The 27,075-nt window shown below is 31.5% G+C and overlaps 1 protein-coding gene across 1 annotated transcript in view; it reads right to left on the reverse strand.

Moving 5' to 3' along the window:
- Nucleotides 1-24,587: 24,587 nt before the first annotated feature.
- The window catches only part of LOC150088921 (forkhead box protein P1-like), a 405,171-nt gene continuing 402,683 nt past the window's right edge, over nt 24,588-27,075 (reverse strand). The window contains exon 16 of the mRNA XM_090370955.1: nt 24,588-25,482. Coding sequence (XP_090227081.1) covers nt 25,296-25,482 — 187 coding nt within the window. The 3' untranslated portion in view covers nt 24,588-25,295. The remainder of the gene's footprint in view (nt 25,483-27,075) is intronic.

The following is a 27,075-nucleotide window of genomic DNA, read 5'->3' on the forward strand; positions in this document are numbered from 1 at the left end:
ACTCTGTATCTGTTAAATTTTGTCTCTAACATCTTTATCCCATTAGAATTTGCTGATGAAAGGGCCCATTTAACCCTGGAAGCTTCATGTCATTTATTATTAAAACTTTTCTGGATTATACAGAATTCATCTATCCATTTTTCTTTTACTTTTTGAAGGAAAAAATGCTATACTACACATTTCATTTCAAGTTATCCCACTTACCAATTTTCAAAATATGGCCACCCTGCAATAATGTATATTTTATAATTACAGGTCTTGAAGTCAACAAAGTTATGTGTGAATGAGGAAAGATTGACAAAATCAGTCACCGTTCAGTTCCCAATATTTGGGAAAAAAGGGATGAATGCTAACGGCAATTCATTAGGACATGGTCACAACACTGGAGGAGGATGCCCCCTTCCTATTCTGTGGTCAAGAAGTAGGCAGCAGAATTTAAACGAGGGAAGGAGAACCAGGAAGATAACCTACACTGTGGAAGACCTGCAATGACCAACTACAGAATTTGTTGGCAGTGTGCATGATATGGTGATGAGTGATTGAAAAGTAACAGTTTAGCACATTGCTAGCATCTTGAGAATCTCATCTGAATCTATGTACCACATAATAATAGAGGTTCTCACTATAAAAAAGGTGTCAGCACAATGGATTCCAAAGTTGTTGACAGCAGGTCAAAAAAAAACACGAGTTGTCAAGTCAGTTCAATATTTGTATCGTTTACAAGCAGATCCAACAAATTTCCTTGCAAGGATTGTGCCCATGGACCACATGGGGTCCATCACTTTCAGCCAGAGACAAAGGAGCAGTCCAAACAATGGAAACACGGCTCTTCTCCTCCTTCAAAGAAAGCCAAGTTGAATCATTCTGCTAGTGAGGTAATGGCACTGGGTTTTTAGGATGCTGATGGAGTGCTGCTAGTTGTTTTTGCTTGTTTGTCGTTTGGTTTTTAGGAGCATTAACAACTAAGGCATATTGCTCTGGGGATATGCGGTGGTCATTCCCTGACCTTTCTGCATCCTCCGTATTTGGTGGTCACAGGCTCGAACCCCGGTCTAATCAAGAAGTGTGTGCTACGCACTGCTGCTCCTGCCCACGGAGGCGCCAGTGTTGCTAGTGAATTACCTTTAGTAAGGCCAGACAGTCATGGGAGCATATTACACAGACCTTGTGAGATGTTTGCAGCAAAACATCAAAGACAAATGTAAAGGAAAACTCAACAAAGGAGTCTTGTTCCACCAGGACAACGAGCCTGCTCACAAGTCTGTCATTGTCATGGCTGCACTGCATGAGTGTGGCTTTGAAATTTTGGAACATCCCCCCATACTCACCAGATCTAGCACCATTGGATTTTTACCTATTTCCTAATTGAAAAAAAAATAAATAAAAAAATACCTGGCTGGCTTCCATGATGTCATTGCTACAGTGGAGGCAAACTGCATTGACTCCACAGGGGCTATGTGGAAAGTAACATGTTACCAGATTCCTCAAATAAACCCTTCATACTCAGGCTACAAACTTTTCAAATGCTCCTCTTATATATTTCAGAATGTAGTAATCATTCAACTGTTTTGCAATAAAGTTTACTTATTTCTTCCTGGATTTTAAACACAGCATACATTTCATGAATCTTTGATATTTAACAAAATAAGCAAACAAATTAAAAACGTTACAAATGAGTATGACTTTTTTTAAAATTACATTAAAATTAGTAGAAATTTAATAATAAAATTTTATTAACAGATATAAAAGGCATATATCACATATAATTATGACCCCAGTTACATATTGGAATCATAACTGGAATTTAGTCATAAATGGAGTCGTAATTAAAAATTGTTTCACTTTTGCACACACTATTTACAAACATACGTACATTAATACACAAATGTATATGTATCTACAATATTATTTGTAAAGGTATATCACATATCTAATAATGCTGCATTATCTCACAGAAATAATCTGTTTTTTTTTTAAATTTCCCTGAGTAGAAGCATTTTTCCAAATATTTTTTTGGCAATTTCTGAAATGATATTATGATTGTCCTCTATGTTCTTATAAAAAAACTTCCATGTAAACTTGCTTCCTTGCAGTATTTCCCAATACTAATACTAAAAATTATCCAAAAGTTTTGGCTTGAAGTGTTTCACTAATAGTCAGCATTTTCAGTTGTACATCTTTTTAGCTTTTACTTCGTCATCATCCTCTTCACCTTTTTCGCCCATCTTTCTTCATTCTGTCAATAGCGTTACCTTTTCAAATAAACCCTTCATACTCAGACCACAAACTTTCAAACACCCCTCATATTATGATCATTGTCACTTAGTGGTTCTTTTATATGGATAGTCTTAATTCTCAAAGAGTCAGTACTGATAATCAGATCAAGAGTATTGCTTTCTCTCATTGTCTCTCTAACATGCTGCAGTGGAAAACAGTTTATACTGTGAGTGACCAACACACAAGTTCCTCTCAAAATCTGGAAAGATAATATCTCCCAATTATAAGATATTCAAATTTGCTGGCCCACTCTGTTTGTCTGTAGAGTTTAATTCACTACACTCATCGTCAATTAGTCTATAACATACATCAACTCTCATTTTTGTTTTCCCAGCACATATGTCATATATCAAATGGACTCAACATTACTATGATTCTATGTGCTTCTTAACCAAGAGCATATCTCTTCCCCCCTCCCCTTTTACTCATTGTATTCACCATATTCAAATTCCGCATCCCTTATGTTTAGTGATACCATATCTCTGACATCTCTACAAGTCTGAATTTGATAACTTAACTAATACTTCACATTCATCAAATTTGTTTCCTGTACTCTTAGCATTATTGTACAAACGAGCATATATGCACCTGCTTTTATCCTTAGTAACTAACCCTAACACTGTTTCCAGGCTGCTGCATGTCTCAATAGAAGCAGCACAAGAATCATTTTCACCTCTGCTTACAACTGCTGTTAATCTATTATTCTGTGTATGCACTCCCCCCACAAGTTGGCAGTTTCCTTAACACCGATAGCAACAACAAATATTCTTGCCTCCCATCATCTGTTTAAGTGTATCCAATCCCTGTAAAAAGAGTCTCTCCTGTTAACAAGCACAGTCAATTCTGTGAAAAATTATACCTCACAAGCCTTGCACAGTCTCTTCAGAGCTGAATTGATTTATAAAGCTCTCATCATGTACTCCCCCTCATCCATTATGTCTGGGCAGAACTGCACACATCAAATCTAATCCTAACTCATGACTTAGCATTAGCATATGATGCAAGAAAGCAAGCTTGTACAGCATCAGCCAAAAAAAAAAAAAAAAAAACCCTTCCCATTTCACCCATCCATTCATTCCAAATGTTTGTCTAGTTCTGCCTTGAATTTATTTAACTGTGAACTTCCATGACAGATGGAAGTTTGTTCCAGCAATCAACCACCCACTGGCTAAAGACAAATTTCCACATATCTATTCTACAACTGTCTTCTAGAGCGATATATATTTCCCATTTCACTGACTTAGCTGTAATTCCAGGAGGTCTTAGACAATTGCAGCCACACGGCATTTCAAGTAACTGCAACTTTAATATACTCATGTGTGAGGAGTGGTCAACGGGCTGGACTCACCAAATCAAGATTTAACACCAACAAGAATGAAGAAACTAACAGGCATGCGAATGGGTGGAAAATTTGTGGGAATAAATGAAACACAAGAGAATCACCAACTTTTGATCAATGTGGAATCTTGATGCGCTCTTAATGGCACATCAAATGCCCTTGATGATACATTCTTTGAAGAGAGTTCAGACTATAACATTAGTAATTGACAAGTGTGGCAATAGCAACAGTGAGTTTTTGGTATTCAACAAATGCCAGCTATATTCCATAAGATGAACCTATATAAAATGTAAGTGCATCTTATGATCCAGTGCAACTTATCATCGTGAAAACACAGTTCTTTAAAGTCATCATAATGGAAGTCATAATATAGTCATCATAATATGGCAGATAAGTAAGAAAGTGGTTAGTTTAATAGAGAAAAAAAAATAAATAAAAAGATAGCGTGGACCAGTTATAGAATGATAAAAAACTCTGAAGCATATTAACAGCTGGTCTGTAATAGTACTGCAGGAATTGTTAGCATTAGCATTAGCATTAGTAGAGAGGTATATGATACGAGAAAGCAAGCTTATACCCTAGCATCAACTAAAAAAAAAAAAAAAAAAAACCCTTCCTGTTTCACCCATCCAATCACTCCAAGAGTTTGTTTAGTTCAGCCTTGAATTTATTTAAGCTATCAACTTCCACAACAAATAGAAGTTTGTTCCAGCAATCAACCACCCCGCTGGCTAAAGGCAAATTTCTGCACATCTATTCTACAACTCAATTTAAATTTATGCTCCTTCAGGTGCAGAATCTGAGCAAGAGGATTTATTTACTATACTCCTAGCATTGGTGTACACGCAAGTATACATGCACCTATTCTTGCTCTTATCTTTACCCTAACACAACACACGTATTTACTTGTTCCATGATAACTGCCAGCAGTCCTTGAAATCCCCAGCATCTCGCTTTCCAGGCTGCTGCTCATTCCAATAGAAGCAGTGCAAGAATCACTTTCACCTCTGCCTTAAGCTACTGTTACTCCCTTAGTCTGTGAATCCCCCCAAGCTAGCAGTTTTCTGACCCACCTAATACTGCCAGCTTTGTTAGCTTGACAAAGGCTACATACTGGCTAAAAGTTCAAAGGAGACAAGGAGTTTTATACATATGTAAATGCAAAGAAGAAAAGAGTAGAAAATTAATACTTAAAAAACTATGAGATATGGTTATAAAATATGACATGCTTTAATGTTGAAGAGAATTCTGTACATAACGAAAGAAAACATATTTTACCATTCTGTTTTCTTATACCATTATTACATATAGTGTTTACTTAATGTAGTAATAATTGATAACTGCACATTTTGAATATGGCATATAGGTTTGTAAACCTCATTTTAGGTAGACCCTAGATCCATTGGAAAGGTTCAGAGAAGAGAAATGAGATTAGTTGGGGGGGGCACTAAAGTATATTCAAGCTGTGGCTCTGTATATTGCAGCTTCTGGGAAACTGGCATCTGTGGAATAACCAGAGAAATGTGTTTAAGGCTTTAAAAGGATTGAATAAACTAAATGGAGAGCATCTTTACTCTTTCTCAGATGATACATGCATCATACAAGGGAATATAAATTTAAATTGAAAAAGGATGATTTACAGAATGGATATGAAGAAATTTTCATTCAGCCAGAAAGTAAATGATTGTTGGAATAAACTTCCACTTAGCATTGTGGAAGTGGTAGTTGATTTTTCTTTTTTTGGCTGATGCTGTGCAATCTCCTTCCTTTCATCATTTTGGCTATAACTTTCATCACTTTGAGATTATAATGGATCTGCATTTTTATATACCTTATAATATTTTGTTGCAACAATGAAGCTCCAACTGCAGATTACCTGTAGAGTTTCACCAATTGGAAGGCTTCTTATATGTACTTGTCAAAATTCCTAATAGAAAAATCCTTGTTTATGCGTGTGTGTGTCCTACTAAACCTGAATAGCCAGGTTCAGTAACACAAACACTAATGTTAGGAAAGATAAAATTCTTTGGAAGACTAGAATTTGTGCATCCCAGGTCCAGAAACTATTTGCAATTGACTGGAACTTCATGCCCAAATTTGAATATTACAATGATTGTCAACTATTTAAATAGCTAATAATAGGAACAATTACTGGTGAAATAATTTTGGCATCAGCCATCTAGAGAATAAACAGAAATTTATTTAATTCACACTGCTATAATGGCAATATTCTATAGTTGAAGGCAGATCTAATGTCAACAAATATCTTCTTTCGTCTTCTCAACCCATGCACGGTACTAAGTATTATAGGTTCTAATATCTCTCGTGTTCGGGGTCTCCATAAAAAGAAAAGAAAAAAAGGGTCAATATTTAAAAAGACTGAATACTAGATACATTTTGTTTAATAAAATGTGTAAAAATATCTTCAAAGGTTAACAAGAATGAAAGGATATGTTGCTGTTACTTTCTTTAATGCAGTATGTTTTTACTTGAATAAACAAGACACTAGATGATTACTGCTACTTTTTATTTACTTTTATTTGGTCCGTTTGGTACAGTCTACCTGTGTAACAATTAACAATGACCGACACATCAGCGATCAGTTACACCTACCATACATCTACAGTTTGTGTAGTAAGTTTATTGCTCTTATATAATAGACCACACTAGGTGGCATTTTTACCTTAAAAACTATTTTTGTTTTCTCCCCATCTTTTATTTTCTAGTAAGCCCTTCACCAAACAGCTTCTTATTCAATTAAGACAGAGATTTCAGCAAGGTTTAAGAAATTATGGAACAAGCAGACCCAGAGTTTTCAATTATATATATATATCAAATACTATTGGGCAATTTAATTGCCTTTTTCCAAGATACTTTTCTACTTTTTCTTTATCTAATCACAAAAAGTCCTGTGAGAAGTTCAGAAAATTTTAGAAATAAAGTCATATATTTCATAAAAAAATTTATATACAATTAAATTATATTATATGCATTAAAGTATATACAAAACTGTCAAGAAGAAATTAATTCTAATAGATGGAGGTGCTGTCATGTAATTTATATACTGTGGAGTAATCTGGACAATTTAAATAGACTGTTTAATGATAGATAACAAAATGTAAGGGGGGGGGAAGGAAATACAATATATAAATAAGATCCAGTTTTACTGAATTTTTGGCTCCCACAAAGGATTCAAGTAAAAATAAACAAGGCTCAATGGCAATTGCCAGCCTATTGATTCATGCTTGTAATAGGTGCATCAGCCAGATAATTGAGGGCAGAATATGTAACACACACCAGTATTACACCAATTGATATATGTAAATATTATGGTTTATCTTAATATCACTCTTTTAATAATAACTTAATTATTTTAATATTACACTTTATATTATATTATAATAAAGGAACTTTTATTCGATATCAAATATTCTAATTGATTTATATGTGTATCCTGATTCTAGCACTTACGAATTAGTCTTATATAATAGATTTATATTATATAAAGTCTTATATAATAGCTTTTATTGCAGTTTACTCATATGGCTCCAAAATAGTCACTATTTTGGAGCCATATGAGTTACAGTTCTAGTTTAATAGTCAGTTACAGAGGTGAGGGCAGGGAAAATAAGTAATTCTGATTGTTTAATTTACAAATTTTTGAATTTGCTTCTTTTTTTTTTTAAATATCACTTTTAAAATTTCCTTAATGTCTTAAGATATCATATGGAGGAAGGAACAGTTCTAGTTTTCTTACAATAAGGTAAAGTTCTTTGAAGAATTCATTGTATATAAATATTAAGTTTATAAAGTACTTTATTCCAATGCTACAATTGCTGAAAGGTAAAATTCATGTGATCCAGTAATCTGTTACTCCCTAAGATTTTATATTTATAATAAGCCCTTCAGCAAAGCTTCTTATTCAATTAAGATAGACATTCCAGCAAGGTTTCAGAGATTATGGAACATGCAGACCCCAAGTCTACTTGTTACATTTCATAGCCCACTTTCATATTATAAATATAATATGAACACATACCAGACATTTTTAGTCTATACCAAACATTCTAACTGATTCATGATGCAATGTAGATACAGTTTATAACAGATGGTATAAAAACTCAAATCTCTTAGTAGCAGTTGTTTGACTTTGGTATATAAAAGCTGATATAAAATAAATTATCTGGAATTATGATCTAAAATTTGATTAAATTAAATCATGTGACATATATAAGAATAGATGCTAAGGATATTAATGTATAAAAAATGAAAGTATCAACAAACATATTTACTTTTTCATGATTTTTTTTTTTTTTTTTCATTCTGATGTTTGACAGTAATTTCACTCTGATTTTGGACATCAAGACAAACTAAGAACACATCAATATTTAAAAAGTGTTATACACAAAGTGTTCACTTTTACAAAACTTTAAAGTTCCACAAAAAAAAAATAAAATAAATAAACCACTCCACAGAGTCCATCACCATCTCACTACCTGTACCCCACCACTCAGATAATTGACCACCACAGGCCCATACATGTTCTGGAACTTGCCTGCATGACACCAAGCAGGTCCTGGAACTCATTTGTGAAAGAGTTAAGGATACTATTCTCATTGAGATGGTCCTGCATTGTATAGCTAACTACGGACTCCATGATCTCACCTACTACAGAAGTCAAAGTTATTAGCATGTTCATCACCTCTTTTACACCTCCGTTCTGGAATGGAGCAATATTAACACTTTGCCAGTCTAAAAAGAATTTTCTCAGAGTGCAACGATGATGTCATTAACATTCCCAATGGGCTAATGTACTCACGTTTAGCACTCTCCCCACCCTTTTTAAGTGTAACAGTATGCACACAATTCACCTCAGAGCCTTATTTTACCTTCCCCCAGCCTCAGTAGTTTTTCTGAAGGAATTCTTTTCTGTTTTGGAGGAACTTATTAACAAAAGGTAAACATAAGAAAAACTAATCATGTTCTAAATTTTCTAAAAAAAAATCAAAATTCCTCTTATTCCTATGGTTATGAATATAACCTACAGAATAAGGCAAGTTATAATTTACAGCAGTGCATATATGTTTTTAAAGGTTTGTTATTATTTTTAAATGTAAAATTACATATTATATTAATTTTAAACCTAAATGAACATCAATAGAGAGAGAGAGAGAGAGAGATGGGGTGGGGGGCATAACTTTTACATTTGACTATCCGTGGATACAAAAAAATGGAGTTTCTCTTTTAGGTGAGACCTCATTTATTTATGTAATATTTTTGTTGATTTATAACAGGTGTTCTCAGATTAAGCAGTATCAAAATGATTATATTAAGTTAATTAATACTTAAAATAATTAATACTAAATGTGCAAAATTTCACCTTAGTAATATGAAGTATTCCAATCTATAAATGCTGCTTCTGGCAGCTTGGAGTTTAGAACATTTCCCACATGGCTGTACTTGGGATATAAATGGAAATAAATAAATAAATGCTTGCTTCAGTCTATTTGCATTTAAAAAATAGCATCAACGATCATGCTTAGAGTCAAAATAACAACATGGAGGAAAAACTATATGGACTTATAATTTATTCTTGGTGAACGTTGTACATCATACTGTAAATTAAATATATATTTTAGTGACAACTCTTGGTCTGCTGTATGTTCCTCAATTCTTACTAGGATGCCATTGTATAACAACCATTGTGCTATAAATATATGTACTTCATACAGGAACTTCTAGGACTAGATTGTTTCATTAGATTCATCAGTACATGTTAACTATGGCAACTATGTTTTGTGCCATGTTACTAGCAAAAGTATCAAAAGTTACCTTCATTTCACAAACTACTACTATTCCTAATATAATTTGATACACACACAGTGCAGCCTTGGCAGAATGAAACTGTTTAAACAGTTGGCAGTCCCTTTTTATTAAATTCACTCAGTTAAGTGATTTTGCTGTAGAGTTTGCCTAAAAATTATTGGGAATGTAGCAGATACTGAATTATTGCAGTATTTTTTTTATAAACACATTTTAACATATATTAAAATAAATTTTCAATGGTTAATTTTTTTATCTCAAACCATTGTTGTATTTCATTTAAAAATTTAAAATCAAACATCACATTGTGTGGAAGGACACAAAACAAACTTTTATGTGACACTTTGCAAGAACAACTATTTTTACCTCTACATACAACTGAACAAGCTCATATTCACAAATTTTCGAGCAATGTCATTATTTTCTGTTACAAAAGTTTACCTACTTGTGTTCTAAGCTCCTTACTGAGACTGTCACAATTCTGGACAAAATGACTAATTGTGACATATCATGTCAGTATCTAAAATGTGCTTTAAAAAAACCTGTAAAGGAGAAGGAGTATTTTCTCTTAAGAGTGTATCTAAAAACTTTTGCAAACACCCCGTTAGCCTGTCTTTATTGATTCTTTCAGGCAAAACACAACAGGATGTTTAGAAATTTTTCCCCTCTGTAAACTTTTTTTTTTTGATAAACAGAATTGAATCGTGTCAGACTTTCTTGTGGGGTCAGCAATTTTTCAGAATTCTGATAAATATCTGTTCATTTAAACAATTTATTACTCTTTTTTTTTTTTTTTTTTTTTTCCCTGGGTAAAATCACGTAGCTCCCCAGAATTCTATCTAAATTTATGTATATCTACATATAAGAACATGCATAAAAACTACATTCTGTTAACAACGTATTGCTTCTTTATCTATCTTTACATAATGTTGGCTTTTTTTTTTCAGATCTACAAAAATACCACAGTTGTTTTAACTACACTCGGAAATGCCAAAAGTTTGTGAAAAGCCTACATTCTAAAAGATATTTACGGTTATTACAGAGCCATGATATAGCAACATATTTACATTTCGGTGGTATGTTTTTATAGGAAATGCAAAAATGCCTTTTTTAAAGGATATTTAAAACCTTTCAGCATCTGAAAGCTAAGAACTTTAATTATTAAACAGTGACATAATGCTAATCGTGTGGATGTTTTTATACAGTATATGATCAAGTGTATCTGTATAAAAGTGCAGGTCTTAATCTCAAAACCAATACATTTTTAAACTATTTGTTCATTTCTGGGATGGGGTGGGGCACCATGCATATCTGTACTAATAAAGTCGTTCAGATTTCAAAGAGAGTAAAAAAACAGTTTAACAACTCCATAATAGCTAATAGCTTAAAGGTGATATATGGGGATATATATGTAACTGATCAATATTACTTCTAATAATATAATGATAATCATAAAACTTAAATAGTGTGAACAAGAATTATAGAACGTTAGAGTAATTCTGTAGTGTTTTTCTTTAACATAATATCCACACACACACACACACACACACACACACACACACACACACACACACACACACACACACACACACACACACACACACACACACACACACACAACAGAGCAAGTCATGTGAAGTGTGTCATGACCAATTGTCTTGAGAACTGTTGTTAGAGGCAGAACTGTTCTGTTTGAAGGTTCTGAACTTAACTTTACTTTCACACCAATAGGTATCTACAATCTCCTTCAATTAAAAAAGAATAGCGTGTTACTCAAAAATTTAAAATGGCACAAGGGATAAACTAGTAATATATTTTGTACACTCTAATTGAACTGAGTAATTTTTAAAACATTTTCTTCTTATTTCATACTGTTGATGAGTTACAGTGTTCCAAATACCTAATACATTTTCATATTTATCAATGAAATGAATAATACATGTTATTATAGCTGGCAGGGACATCTTAGATTTGCACTGACTGCCTCTGAGCCTGCCCTACTTTTAGTTTGTAAAAATTCTTTCACCTAATTCTTTTGTGAGTACTGTCCTACCATGCGAAATGTGACCCTGATGATTGAAATGGACGATTCCATTTCAGGTATAAGTATTTTTCACAACTGCATAGTTTAATAGTTCATTCAAGTTTCAGAATTTTCTTAGCAAAGAAATAATGGAAGTATTACCATCTACATCAAAGAATGCATGAGGGAAAAGCTTACACAGTTAAGATAAAAACATTACATTTAATGTCGTCAATTATTTTGATAAGGAAGTACTAAATGGAGTTCCAAGCTTGCCAATTAAACAGGCAACAAAGTGTGCAAGTGTCACCATGGGATTTTTGGAACCAATCATTAAAAAAATTACGAGGGAAGGGAAAGATAACAAGAATCCCGCTTTTAAACCTCTGAAAAGCAAACTAAAATGAGCCGTGGCATATCTTTTGGACAAACTCAGTCAAGAAGTTATAAGGTGAACTGTCCAAGACTTTTACATAAATGAGAAAAGAGTTCCAATACCTAAATTAATTTCAGTTCTGAAAGAGAAAATAAATTTTAAAAGAGGATCTCTTTGAAAAATTCTTCGTGAAATCGGATTTTCTTGGAAAAAAAGAAATCTCAAGGCAAAAGAAAGCTTTTAATAAAAAAATGAAGGAAGTTATGTTTAAAAGGTTAAGATATTTGTGACAAATAATGAGACTTAGAAGAGCAAGTAGGCCTATCGTTTATATTGATGAAACTTGGATCAATAGCAATTGGACATATAGTAAATGCTGTTCAAAAATGCAAATGCATTTTTGAAGAGCATTTCGGAAGTATTACCATCTACATCAAAGGACATATAGTAAATGCTGTTCAAAAATGCAAAGTCAAAATGTTTGCGGTGTCTATCAATCAGGAAATGCTTCAAAATGACTTATTGTTTTGTGTGTAGTTGGAGAAATGCGATTTATTTCCAATTCCAATTCAAATTTAGCATACAAAGCAAACAACAACAACAATGGGGATTATCATAGTCAGATGAATTCAACAATTTTTGAAAAATGAGCATCAGATAAACTGTTACCCAATTTACCTGAAAAGGCTGTTGTAATTATAGACAATACACCCTATCATTCCATACAATTAAAATCTCTTAATTCATCATTCAGAAAACAGGAAACAATGGATTGGCTTTCCTGGAATAATACTGCTTTCAGTGATGATCTTAGAGGAGTTAAACTTATAAATTTGGCAAAAACACTATTCTCAAAATAAAATACATATATAAATTTAATTCTATGCTTGAAGAAAAAAAATTCCTAGTTTTAGGATCACTGCCATGCCATTGACTATGTATGGGCAGATTTAAAAAAAATATATTAGAAATTCCAATATTATTGGGGATATATCTATGAATAGATTGATTAGAATTAACTATTTGTGGACTAACTTCGATCAGCAAAGAAACTTGGAAAATATATTGTGCTCGTGTATCAATTTTGGAAGAAAAATATTGGAGAAAAGATGCCTTGATGGAAGTGAGTTGTGCAACCCTCTAATATCAGTTGATGGTGATGAAGATACACGTTATGGTTCAGACAAAACAATGATTTATGAAATTACTAGTCCTGAGGATGAATAGAAAATATAGAAATCAGTTTATTGATGCCGTCGAAGGTACTGTTATTATTTTTATTTATGAGAAATTCAGTGTTATATATTATATAACATTTCATTTCAATTCTTTCAATTTAATTTCAATAACATTTCAATTCAATGTTCTATTTATGAGAAATTCAAAAATAATAAAATGTCTACTTTATACCTATATAAGTACAATTTTGAAAACAGTGTTTAAAATATTTGCATGTTTAACTAAATCATTCTTTTTCAGCAAATCGACCATGCTGACTTGGTCATGTGTGAGAGTTCAGGGTCACATTTCATGCAATTGGATAGTATATATATATATATATATATATATATATATGTTTTTTATGTATGAGCTATGTGGAGTATGCATGTATACAGTGCTTTTTTTTTGGGACAGTACACAACAGTATGGCATACCGGCACCTTTATTAACAGTGATGTGTGACATCTGGCTGCAGTACACTTTGAAATTTGTAATATTTTGTAAATTTTTTCACGTTTACCTACTATTCAGATAAGTTTAAATTTATTTAACTCAATTTGCATTTTCACTGTCTATTGTAAAGATATTTTCTATATAAAACTTTATAACCATTTTTAGAATTCTAAGTTACTCAGTCGGACTTGTGTTTAACCTCCCTTTATAGCAATTTTTTTTAATTCCCCTTGGAAATTACATTTAAAATAGTTTCCGTTGAGCAAAGAAAATTTTCACATAATGAACGGCTCAGGAGAGACTTAACTAGATACACACTTTTCACATTTCTGGCCTTCAGGCAATTTAGGAAATTAGTGCTGCTGCTAAGCAAGAATTGCGAGAGCTAAAGGGATTACTATTCTACAACTTAGGGATACCTGGTAAAACCTATCCGACCACCTGTCCCACACACGGAGAAGTCGCGCTGGTTAACAGTGAGCAGATCAAGGGGTATTCCCAATGGCTCTGGCCAACCTTCTACTACAGTGGTGTCCAACCTTTTTCCGTACAGGGGCCATATTCAAAGTTAGATTTCTTTCAGGGCCGCACTGAGTGATTCGAGGAAAATTAGTGCGTTACATTTTCCATATCTTGTTACATGTAAAAGGAAGTTTCTGTTTTCATGTTATCATTTTTTATTTTCAGGCAATATAAAAAAAATGCAAATTCCCAATACTTTTATGTGTAACAAATCTAAGTCACTAATTTATTTTTTAGATTTTATTAAAGTTATAAAAATATGACTTTCTTTTGTTTTTCAAAAAAAAACCTTACTTTTGCCTTTAAATGCTCACTTTAGAAAATTTACGACCTGAAAGGATCACTGATTAAGATGAATATAAGGTGAATAAATAAAAATAATGATACACCTAAAACTGAAAATATTCGAAAATTTTATAAGTACAATACACGATTACATTTACTAAACAAAACATTTAATGAGAAAATTTTTTTGATAATTAGCAATATTTAAAATGCTGCATTCACTTTCGGCACGGGCCGTAGGTTGGACACTGCTGTGAATCAACTGTAAGTGCCCCATTCAACAATTAGGAGAGAGTGATTTTCTTTTACCCCGACAAATAATCATCTGTTGTTTCGCAGAAGTGTGTTATCCACATTCTTCTGTAAATTTTCCCTATCTCTGTTTACATGGTCACAGTAGCTGAATATCCGAATGACAACAACATTTTGGACAGTTAAAAAAAAAAAAAAAAAAGAAAGAAAGAAAAAATTCAAATTTAAGAACTATTGACAATATCGATGACAAGAGAAGGAAAATGAGGACAACGAAGGCATTAAACCTTCTAAACATGAAATATTAGCATTTGGTGAGAATGAAGTTAGAAAATTGTCAATTAGGCTTCAGTTAAATGAAAGAGATACAATTCGTGGATTTCGAGAATACCTAATCGAAAAGATGGTTTCGGAAAAATTGAAGAGCATTTGATGAACGCTCTGAGTACGATACCAATTTCATCAAGTGAATGTGAACAAGGATTTTCACAAATGAATCTGATCAACAGCCCAACCAGAGCTTTGCTGATGACAAAAACAATTTCTTCACTACTATTTCTTAAATTGTAGGCCCACCGGTGACACACTTCGATCCAGCAAATATGTTGATTCGTGGCTGCTTCGGAAACGTCATTCAGCAACAGACACAAACAGATGGGAAAGAAGTTGGCATAGTGTGTTTGATGAGAACTCATTAAAAATTTGGAATATTCTATAAAAACTTTATTATAAATTTTTTTTACTAATATTTACTTATTACTTATTTTTTTATATACTAGAATAATAAATTTATACTTAATAAACTGTGTGTTAATATAACATTATAATTAATAAAACATTAATAAAACATTACTACTAAAATAACAATATCAGGAAATTATTTTTTTAGAGTACTGTACTTTTCACATCCTTTTAATTTTCAATTTTTCCTGACAGCAAAGAATGAGTACCGGCACCTATTTTTTTTACAAAAAAAGCACTGTATATACACATTTAAAAGTTATTTTGAATCATGTGTCCATTTATGCATGAATGCTTAGAAAGCTTCAAATAGGCATTGCTATATCTTATCATGCTTACAATTGCAAACACAATTTATAATAGGTTACAGTAAGAAAATGCCTTTGAAACTCATACTGTTAGCATCAACTATCCAAGATGGGCATTAAAAAAATTGAATAAATTATCTAGAATTCTGATTAAAAAGTTGATGAAACTGAATATTGTGTGATGTATAAATAGATGGAGTCATATTACTGCATCAAAAAGTAACAATGAGTTTATTTATTTTTTATGATTTTTTTTGTCATTAAATTTTTAATTTTGATTTCATTTTGCACAATAAGTCAAAATAAGAACAAATTAATATTTAAAATGGTTTATGTAGCAGTGTTTTTCTATAGCAATCATGTGTTCATTTTTACAAAACTTCAAAATTTCACAAAGAAACTCACTTCACAGAGCACAACTGTACATAGAAACTATCTGTATCCCACCACGGGCCTATGCATGTTTCGAGAACTCACCGCACGAGACTATACATCCAGGAGCTAACTTGTGAAAGGGTTAATGCAGTTGTTTAATGATTTCTAAGTAATGTTTATAAATATTTAAGAATTTTCTGCCATGCTTACAGAAACTTTCTTACAAACTGACGTGACACTTCTTGTCACTTGGACTGAGATACTTTCATATCTGACTTGGTTATGACAATGTTATTTGTTCAGTGTGGACATATTTCTGTATTCATTTCAGTTGCTATGTAATAAATTGGAGTATTATTATTATTTAAAAAAATCACATTGTATGCTCTCTGCAATGGCAAAACTTAACTGATGCCTGATAATGGGTTGATGTAGCGACAGGGGCATATTCAGGGAGGGACAGAGGAACACTTATACGTATGTATAAGTGTTCATTGTCTGCCACTCCGACGATGAGATACCTGGATACATAGTGTGTAGCGATGTTATTTGATGCGTGCTTGATCATGTGAAGTTGCCATCAGCAGAGCTACAAGAGATTTGTGGTAACTTGAAACACATTACGTACAGGGTAGGCTATATATCTTATGAAATAACATATTTACATGATGTTATTTATGGCATTTAAATGAATTGTTTAAAATGTTTTTGCCAACTTACTTCTTGGTAATTGCATCTCTTCTTGGTAAACTGACACATGGCCCACCCTGTATTTCAAAAAATTTTCTTTCAAAGAAAGAAAACAAATTATGTACAGACATGAAAATGCATGTCTCAAATATGTGCAATTTGTGGATATCTATAATTTTTTAACCTTATGCCATTTAAAATTTTGGAGTAAACCATGCATTTCATTATACTCGTATGAATAAACCAGGATGTTTCAATTAGCAAAAAATTAAAGTTTAGTTTACGCCAAATTAATTTACAGAAAATAGCATACAAGTAAAAACTATTTGTAATACTTTGTGACTTACCCTTTGTGTATGTGTGTGTGTGTGTGTGTGTGTACACATATGTAAGAGTTTTTAAAAGTATGTATAAAATATATCCACAAGTGAAAAAATTAATTCCATAGTTTAACTGAGGTTTTGATACTTTTTTCTTTTTTTTTAAATCTGTATAAAACTACTGTTGATATACAGTTTACTTCTAAAAGAAACTGAGTGAAGGGAATTCTTTTTTTGGTGATGAGAAGTGATTATTACTACAATGCAATGGTCATTGTCCATTTAGAGCTCCTTCAGTTGCTTTAATTTTTCTATGTATCATTAAGCATCCACAAAATTATTCAGAAATCACTTGTGCTATACCAATTTGTTAGGATAACAGCAAATTAAAACTCAAAATATGAAGTTATTATTAAATTTAACACATAATAATAAGAAGTCTGTTTTTTTGGTAACACCCTTAATTACTCAATTTTAAATATGTTATTTAATATATATATATATATAGGATGTTTCAAAAGTTGCACTACAGTGCTGAAATGTGTAAGAAATGCAAAACTGGATACATTCACATGACCGTTTAGGTTTTGAATTATGGTATTAAAAATCTAAATCCCACCTCCCTTATATCTAATACAAATTCTTGTATTAGATATAAGGGAGTATATATCTTGTATTAGATATATACTCAACTATCTCATTTTTAATGTCACGGACGGCTCTGAAAATTATTTCTAAACCTAAATTTAACAACGTCATGATTTTCAGTTTGGGTGCTGCAACCTTCTAAGAGGAAGTTCTACAAGATTAAGAAAAAAAACTATTCAGATCAAAAATGGCAGTCATTCTTTAGGGATACTACAAATATAAGATTTTTAATTTCAAGGGTACTTTGAAATTAATGAAGCTTCCTTGAATTTTTAATAATGAAATGGGAGAAAAAAACTTTTCAGGAAAAGTAATTTTAATTACTGCTGGGTAAACAGAGTAGTTTGGGGGGGGGGAGAGAGTAACATGTATTTCATGCATGTTTTAGTAGGTTAAAATCTCTCTTCTTATTTATCCTTTCAATTCTAACAATTACCTTAGATTTAAGCTCTTTTCAGAATAATTAATTAGAATAGTATAGAACCAGAAAATGCATAGCTGAGTTTACTTTTTCATGAAGAAAAAGCAAACTCAATTAAAATTTAAAAATGTAAATTATTAAAATTTACATTTTTTTTTTGTTGTCATTAATTAGTAATATCTAGTTCTTATCAGTTTTATTTAGCAAACATCTGATTATGGAATATATGAAACAGATTATATATTATTGGCCTAATATTACCCACACATATGATTAAAGTTGGGTTATACAGAGTGTCAGCCTCCATACAAAATTTCACATTCCACATCCATGATATTTCAGTAATATAGGTGTTAACAGTTTGTAACTTTTGATAATTAATCTTAAATTAAGATTCAAAATGTGGAAATCTGCTTAATATATTTAAAAGGATTTAATTAATGCAGCTGGTAGTGATGAACACACTTAGCATAATGATAATTTCAATATTAGAAGTCTCAGGAAAAATAAGGTGAGCTAAACAGAAGTTTACATACTATCAACAAGATTGATCCAAAATTTCATAAATTTTATAGCCTCTTATGGACTAAATACCCATAAGTATCTGAGTGAATGACTTTTTTTCCCCAAGTCCACTAAAAAAAACAAAAAAAAAAAAGCTCTGTATATGAGCATATGTTAAAATGAAATTAATATTGTTAATCATTATTATATGCAATTTTTTTTGTATAAGAATGAAATGCAGTATATCACTGATATATTTTTCATTTTCTTTCTTTCATCTTTCTGTCCTTCCATAATGTAATGAATATTTTCATTCTTAAAAGGAATTTTTCCTTTGAATAGTATCAAAGCCTCACCTTCAAAAGCAAGAGATTACAATTTATAACACTTAAAATGACAAAATCTAATATTAATTACTATTGGTAGAATCAAATTAATTACTAATTAATAATTTAAAGATAATTTGAAACCAGAAGAAAATTAATGCATTTTCAATGTTAGCAAGAATATAAAAATATGCAAGAGAATCTAGAGAGATTTCTTTGCTAATCACTGAAAAAATTAAAGATTAAGAGCAATCATGCAATAACATAAATGGCAATAAGATACCAAAAAGAGTTAGTCATAAGAGTTAATTAAAATTTAAATGTGAAGAACAATGATTTACATATTGATTGGGTTTGCATACCCTGATTAAGAGCAAGAAGAGTTTTATAAAAAAAAAACATCGTTGTTTGCAATAATACCGCATCTCATCTCACTTACAAATAACAAAAGATTTCTGAACGTATGAATCAGAGAAAAAGTAAAAAATTGTGCATTTATCGATTTCCTCATAAATATACAAATAATTTATTTAGATACTTCAAGAAATTAAAAATATAATAAAATTACTATGTTAAATAGGTAGAATCTCATCATAATAAACAAATATTTAATGAACACGTACCATAACAAAAATATATTGCATTCCCAGTTATGCTGACAATTGTTTTTTAATAGGAATGGTTCACAATGTGCTTCAGACACATCAAAGATGATTAATTTGCTTAACATCTGATGTCAATTAACTTGTATGTAATTCTAATTGTGAAAATGAGGAGAGAATTTTTTTTGTAATTGAATTTTTATAACATTAATAAAGGGTGGGATGGGGGAGGAGACCACAGACATCCGCTTATTTCTTATTCCATGAAAAACATCGATCTGGAGAAACTGTAGTATTAATTTAAAACTACTCAAAATGCTATGGCTGTACATCTTGTCACACAGATCAGATGTTTCTGAGATAAGGTTACTTTTCTTTATGCAGCTTGAAAAATTTAGAATTAACAAAACTTTATTTCATACTTAAATATGTTAAGTCATAGCTGAAGAGCCTAGTACATCTTAAGGGATTTGAGTGATATAAGACAACACAGCTAAAGTTGGATCCCCTTGAACTGATCACAATCACTAGCCAGTTTTTGTTGATTTGTGATAAGGCTCGAAAGTAAATATGATAAGAATGTACTGACTGGATTGCAAACATCATTATTATCTACAAAAAAATTTTTAATTTGTAAGTATAAATATTTGAAGGTGGATGATACATAATTTACATAGGCTGGGGTAAACCCTCTGTAATTTCATAGCTGCTGTCCACTGCCCCAAATTAATGACCATCTTCTCTCTTTAATGTTAATGAGTTTCCATTATGTGAAACAAAGTGAATGCAAGACATTACTTAATTTTTTTTTTCCGCCCACATTCTGGCACAACCAAATAGATCAGAGGAGTTTAAAACTAATCGCTTGAGAAGAATCTTATCATTAACTGCGCTTTTTGTGATTTGTAGATTTGAACCATTCAACTTAATTGTGAGTACTATCGTACCTTGCATTGTCTCCTTGGTTACATCACACCAGTTAGCAGTTGCAGGCTTACCTCTATCTTACTTTCCGACCACAATCCCTGGCCAGTTTGGCAGCGTATGAAATGAAAAAGAATTTCCTGCGGCCTATACATACTAATACTACATGTAATAGCTACTAGTTTCTTTTAAGGTCTCACTTCCTGACATCTTAACAAACAGATCTGAAGTAATATATTCTACAGTAGTGTTTGGCAAGGCCTTGATGTAGAGCCTCACTCTATTGAAATCTTAGGGTGTAATGTTCCATAGGAAATGTAATTAAATACTTGATTAGCATACAGAAGAGAAAAGCACAATAATTAATGTGTGCAACCTGTATGTGCAAAATGTTGATGCCATTCCTCTGTAGAGGCTGTGCAGTACCAGTTTGATAATTTTTGAGACCTAAATAGAAAAACCAACAAATGAAGGGCCCCCTTACTTGCTCATTCATTAAACAACAATAGCCAAAATGGAAGTCTGTGGGCTTGATCCAGCCCTAGCAATGTTATCAGGACCACAGCAAAATTAACCAGTGAGAAATGAGTTGAACATTGTTTGGAGATTAGGCATATGCAAGGCAATTGAGGTGTTTAAAGCTTTAAATGAATTGAGTACACTGAATGCTGATGGCATCCTTCTTCTTGCTCAGACAACACACATTGGGGTGGGGGGCATAAATTCAAATTGAGGAAGGATGGTTGCAAGACAGATGTGTGGAAATTGCCTTCAGTCAGTGGGAACAAACTTCCATCTGGTGTTGTGAAAGTGGATAGTTTGAATAAATTTAAAGAACTAGACAAAGTATTAGAGGAAATGGACCAGGTGTTGTGGGAAGTGTGCATCATTTTCTACTACTACTTAATTGCTTCTCTTGTCCAGCTGGTATCAAGGTTTCACAGAAAGATTGCCATCTTTTCCTATCGTGAGCAATGGTTCTGACCTTTCTCCAGGTAATACTAATACTAATCACACAAGTTGAATGGCAAACTGATCAGTAGCACAACATTCACGGAAAACTGCAAACTTTACTATAAGTGTTTATATGTATAGAACAGTTATGGCCATATAAAAAAAAAAAAAAAAAACACAATGTGAAACCTAGGTTTCACATTATGATTTCCTTGATGTCACATAATGTGAAATCAAGGAAATCTTGCTGATTGTCTACCTTGGAATTGCAACAAATCTCCACTTCATCAACCAAAGAATAAAAGCACAATCATCATCAAAATCAAAACTTTTGATGAAAGTTATATTTGGGGATCCTACGAGAATTGGTGGTGGGGGTTACTGAAAGTGCCATTTAAAATGGCATATATGATTAAAATAGTTCTGCAAGTATGGATAAATATTATAAATAAGTGCAGCTGCAAGTTTACCATTATTAAAATCATAATCTATCACTGATTTTTCCCAAGAGAAAAAAGGGCAATGTTGAATAAAGTGTTGCAAGCATGTAAGTCACTAACTGTTATGGTTTTCTGTTCCATACATCAAGTATGTAATGTTACATTTCCTATGAAACATTCAACCTATTTAATATTACAGTTATTACACTTCTTATGAAATATTAAACCCCAACACTTCAGTATGAGTGAATGCTGTAAAAAAAAGTCTTGCCAAACATTATTTTAGAATAACCATGGCAGAGTGCAATGTTTATCAGATCGGCTTCTCTGTTTTAGTTTGACATATATCCATATCTGCAAAATAATCTAAATTGCAACTTGTACATGTGAAATGTATTTCTCATCTAGCACTCTGAGTGGAATGACAAAATACTTTCAAAGGGCTTATCAGAACCAAATCTAACCTCCTGATATATGGGATTATTATTCATTAAGCAAAGGAAACAAAAAAAATAATATACTTGTGGTTTTAAATTTAGAAAATAAAAGGAACAATCAGTGTAAGACTATAAGACATTAAGATATTAAGACATTAAGTAAGATATTACTTAAGATATGCTTTGAAATTAGCACAACTAAGAGGGAGAAAGGTAAAAAGACCTGGATTGTGCATTATTTAGAATAAAGATGTGCCCTTGATGAGAAAACATGAAGGGCACATGAGAAAACATTATGAACTGACTACTTTTTTTGTAAGCCAGACACTTATCTGTTCTTAATTTAAAAAAATACTTATAATGGGGCATTTAAAGATCAATGAATTTTTCAAGTGGCAAATGTAGTGCTTTTTTTCATTTTAGGCAAATCCAGTTTAATGTCAGCTATGTTAAATGTTAACGTGCAGATACCACTGACTGATGATTGAGATGCGGCTGCATGATTATATAAGCAAAAGTTTGTATTCTTGTTTTAGATATTTTCAATACATAATTCTGCATTATTTGCTATATAAAAACTTTCTGACAAGTTATTTTGTAAACTACATTATAGAGAAGTGAATACCAAGAACAGTAATGAGTTTTGATGTTAAAAACTTGCTCTCTATCATTCATTTACTCTCACAGAAGCATATATTCATAACTGCATGAATATATTTTAAGTTTTCTGCTGATAAGTGGAAGACTTAAAATGTACCGATGTAGGCAAAACAGATTTACTGTATTATTTTTAAGTATAACTCTGCAAGGTCACCAATACTTTTTATTCTGGGGAAATGGGGGTCATAAAAAAACTTTAAATTAGTATTAATAGAGAAAAAAATTTGCATTCTTTATTTTAACTTGACAGATGTTAAATGTGAAACTTTAATACTGATATAGTGACAAACCATCATATTATATGCTAAGTTTATATTTGAACATTTTTATCCTTCATTTTGCATTATTATAAAGTATGGATATGGAAGTTAAAGATTAAAAATCAAGAAAACAGATAAAGTTGATATAAATTTTGAAGAAATCAATAAATTCATGTAAATTATTAATAAAATCCTCTTCCTTTTAATTTCAGGATTGTAATGTATTATTAGGATTTTTGTATTCCGTTGATTACAGATTTACAGATTTTACAGATTTTCAGTAAATTTTTAGATCTTTGATGTGAAATTAGTCAATCACAGGAAGTGAGATTTTGTATTTTTGACATAATAAAGATAAACGTATGAATAATATTTCTATTGAAATTGCAGTAGAAATATCGGGATAAATAAACTACTAAATAAAGTTTATACCGATAAATAAAAATATTGCTAAATAATGTTTTTGTTATGGTATATCTGTTCGAAAGCAGTAACAAAAATTTTATTAGAAGAACATTTCTTGTCATAAATCAAAAAGGTTAACAGAACTAGTTAAACTTATCTGTTATATTTTTTATCTGCCTGGATACAAAGATATTCTCCATGATAATGGGTCCAAAAGAGAAACTGTAGACAATATTTACCATCATGATAATAAAGATGAAATGAAATCTGATGAAATTGTTACAATATTTTAATGAGATTCTGCTGTCCTGTATGCTATTAATAATGTAACTGGCTGTATTATGTATATCAGGTACCAAGGTAAAGTTTTTTCATTTATACAATATAGCATTGCGAGCTGCCAATATTTTCTAAAAACTTGTTAGTACTTTCTCTAGTTTTTTTTTTTTTTTTAATGCCACACTGAAATTATTTTTACCGAAATTTTCAATTTTAAACAAAGGCAACTCTGCTAGTATATCAGAGCAATTACTAAGATGGGGAGATATCCATAACATAACGTTCTTAGTCATGACAAAACAAATGGCACTAGGAGTATGCTATAAATGTGGCACTGGTTACACTTATCCTTAAGAAACAAATAATTGCCTTTAAACAAGTTCAAGCTACTGCATAGTATGATCGCTGATGATATGATAACATTTTTGTTTCATCAAAGATTATTTGACAACTGGTGAAATAAAGGGATTTGTAGTTCTAAAAATACATAACAGTTTTGGCCAACCAATAGAAAATCCTTACTGTACATAAATACTCCTTATCTTATTCAAAGAATGGATGGTGTGGAATATTTTAATATTTTGGTATTTATGCTTATAAGGCAAGCAAACCATGTCATTAATTATTATTTTTTTTTAATAAATAGTGTTCAAATTGTAATTGGACTACTGGATTTTAAAAATTTTCTCTTCCGTTTTATAAACATTTTACCTGATCTTTGGCAATGATCTCTTTGAGATTTTTGCTTCAGTTTCTCATTTTTCTCTTTCTCTCCTCTACTTGAGTCAGTTATTACAGATCAGGCTGATAGCAGGGAATCACTGAAGTGTGCATATTCTTTGGTTGGCAGTCTCTCTCTCTTGATTTAGCTTTCTTGTTAAATTAGTAAAAATATTTAAACTTAAAATGAAAGGATGCCCTCAGACTTGTGCTTTCACTTAACTGGAATCGCAGTTCCTTCCCACAGTTCAGCAGTAAAGATACATTTATGTATATTATATATATGTACATCTAAGTCGGATTTCTAAATAAACATGTCTAACAGCTTCATAAATACTTGATCTAATCACGTACTTATCACTGATGACTAACGTTGTAATACTAAGTGTCTCATTAACTTCTACATCTGTTTGACTGGATAATATAGTGGAGATCTTGTGGAGATCTAGTACTCATGGGTCATCACCATTGAACACCACAGATGATAGAAGTCTTCCCTTTGTAGCTGACAGACAATAGTGGCCAGCACCAAGGTAAGAGTGGATGGTACTCATCAGTTTCAAGTGTCCATCACATGAAGTTAGTCATCCCACTTTCACTTTTCCAAATTAACTACATTTGGAAGTTACGATGTCTTACTTTACCATCAGATAGGATTCACTCCTCAAATATTTTTTCGCAGAATATTTTTTCATTGCATTGTTCGTCACTCATGGACACAATGATATAGCAGGTTCTGAAGAAGGACGAGACAAATCTTCTGCTTCCTCCATATTATTACTCATTGAATTGTTTTCTTCTGGTTCCTCAACAAGATAATGATTATTAGTGGATCCATTTGGATCTTCCAAATCACCTGGTTCTTGCTTGATTTGAATTCTGCTAGCAATTGATGTACTGAAATGTGAAAATATACAAATTAAAATTTATTTTTATAGTACATTTATTAAAATCAGAAAAAAAATATTGTTCATTTAATGTTTAAAATCTTACATGCATTTCACTTAAATGTTTGTTAAACAATAAAAGATATTCCAGAATAACTGATTGATTTTTTTTTACAGGCAGAGTATGATATGTGGAGTAATACTGCAGTAGAATTGCTATAAGTATACACTCAATTATTCTGGAACAGTAGTGAATCCATATTAAGTTGTAAACTTAATTATTAGATAAAAGAATATTAAAATATTAATGTGTTATATTACATAAAATATTAATACTCTTTTATAAAATTTAAAATAATATTTTATATATTCAATAAACTTTCCATAAAAATACTGTTATACTGTTACAAATATACATTTAAATATAATTTTTTTTAAATTTATATTTAAATATAAATTTAAATATAAAATATTTCATTTCAAATTGGGCAGTAGAATTTCTATCGTCTTATTTAGGAATTTTGTATTTTTGTATTGACGTGAAGAAATATAGCTCTAGAGCTTCCAGTTGTTGAATTTCAACAATAATAGTTTAGAAACATCTTCAAAAGAGGTGAGCTGTTTTTGAAGATGTTCCTAACTATTGCTGTTGAAATCTTGTATTTTAATACTCTTTTTCAGTAGGCAGTTTTAATGAGGATTCGTTGATGATTAGCTATTGAACGGGTCAGTGCCTTTGCATCATATTTTGTTCGTAGTGAACTGTTCAAGTATAATTGCCATTGTTTTAATTGTATCTCATATTGTGAATCAACCTTCACAACGAGTGGCCAAAGTATTGAACTGCTTTGAATAAATAACCATGGCCACTCATTGTGAAGGTTGATTCACAATATGAGATACAATTAAAACGATGCCATGCCAATTATCGACTTGGACAGTTCACTACAAACAAAACATGGTGCAAAGGCACTGACCCATTCAATAGTGAATCTTAAGCATAGTCCCATTGCTTCATGCAAAATAATTGCCTTACTTGATGATTAGCATATCCACATTTCCAAAACAATACATAAAACTGACTAAGAATCTTTCTCAAACTGTTCCACAAATCTAGGGATGCACAGAAAAAATTGCAGGAGCGATGAACAAACTAAACGTTCTCTTTTTTTCATGGAGATATTTATTTTTGGCACTGTCATGTGTGAAGTTAAAAAAAAAAAAAAAAAAATTCTACGTATATCTATTCTCTCCATTATTCATTACAAATTTCTAACTGTGTGAATGTGTTGAAACAATCTTGCTTATTCCTTGATGTGCTCCCTTCTCAATATCTCATTACTATATTTCTTGTTTTGGAATGACTATTTGTTATTATTAAGTTCTTCCTCCTCCCCCCTTTCCCCACTAAACTATATTTGTTTTGTTATTTAGTTTCAGTATAGTATATTTTACACATTGTTCAATCTTTTTAAGTGGATGGTTTGATATTAGAAGGAAACCTAAAACAAAATAACACTGAAACATCAGGTTTGTGTGTTTAACTACAGCAATTAAAAGTAATTTGGAATTGTCAATTTAAAAGTTAACATTCTATACTTGA

Source organism: Mastigoproctus giganteus, chromosome 3 (assembly GCF_048544385.1).
Source record: "Mastigoproctus giganteus isolate SK-2022 chromosome 3, ASM4854438v1, whole genome shotgun sequence".
Lineage (NCBI taxonomy): Eukaryota > Metazoa > Arthropoda > Arachnida > Uropygi > Thelyphonidae > Mastigoproctus > Mastigoproctus giganteus.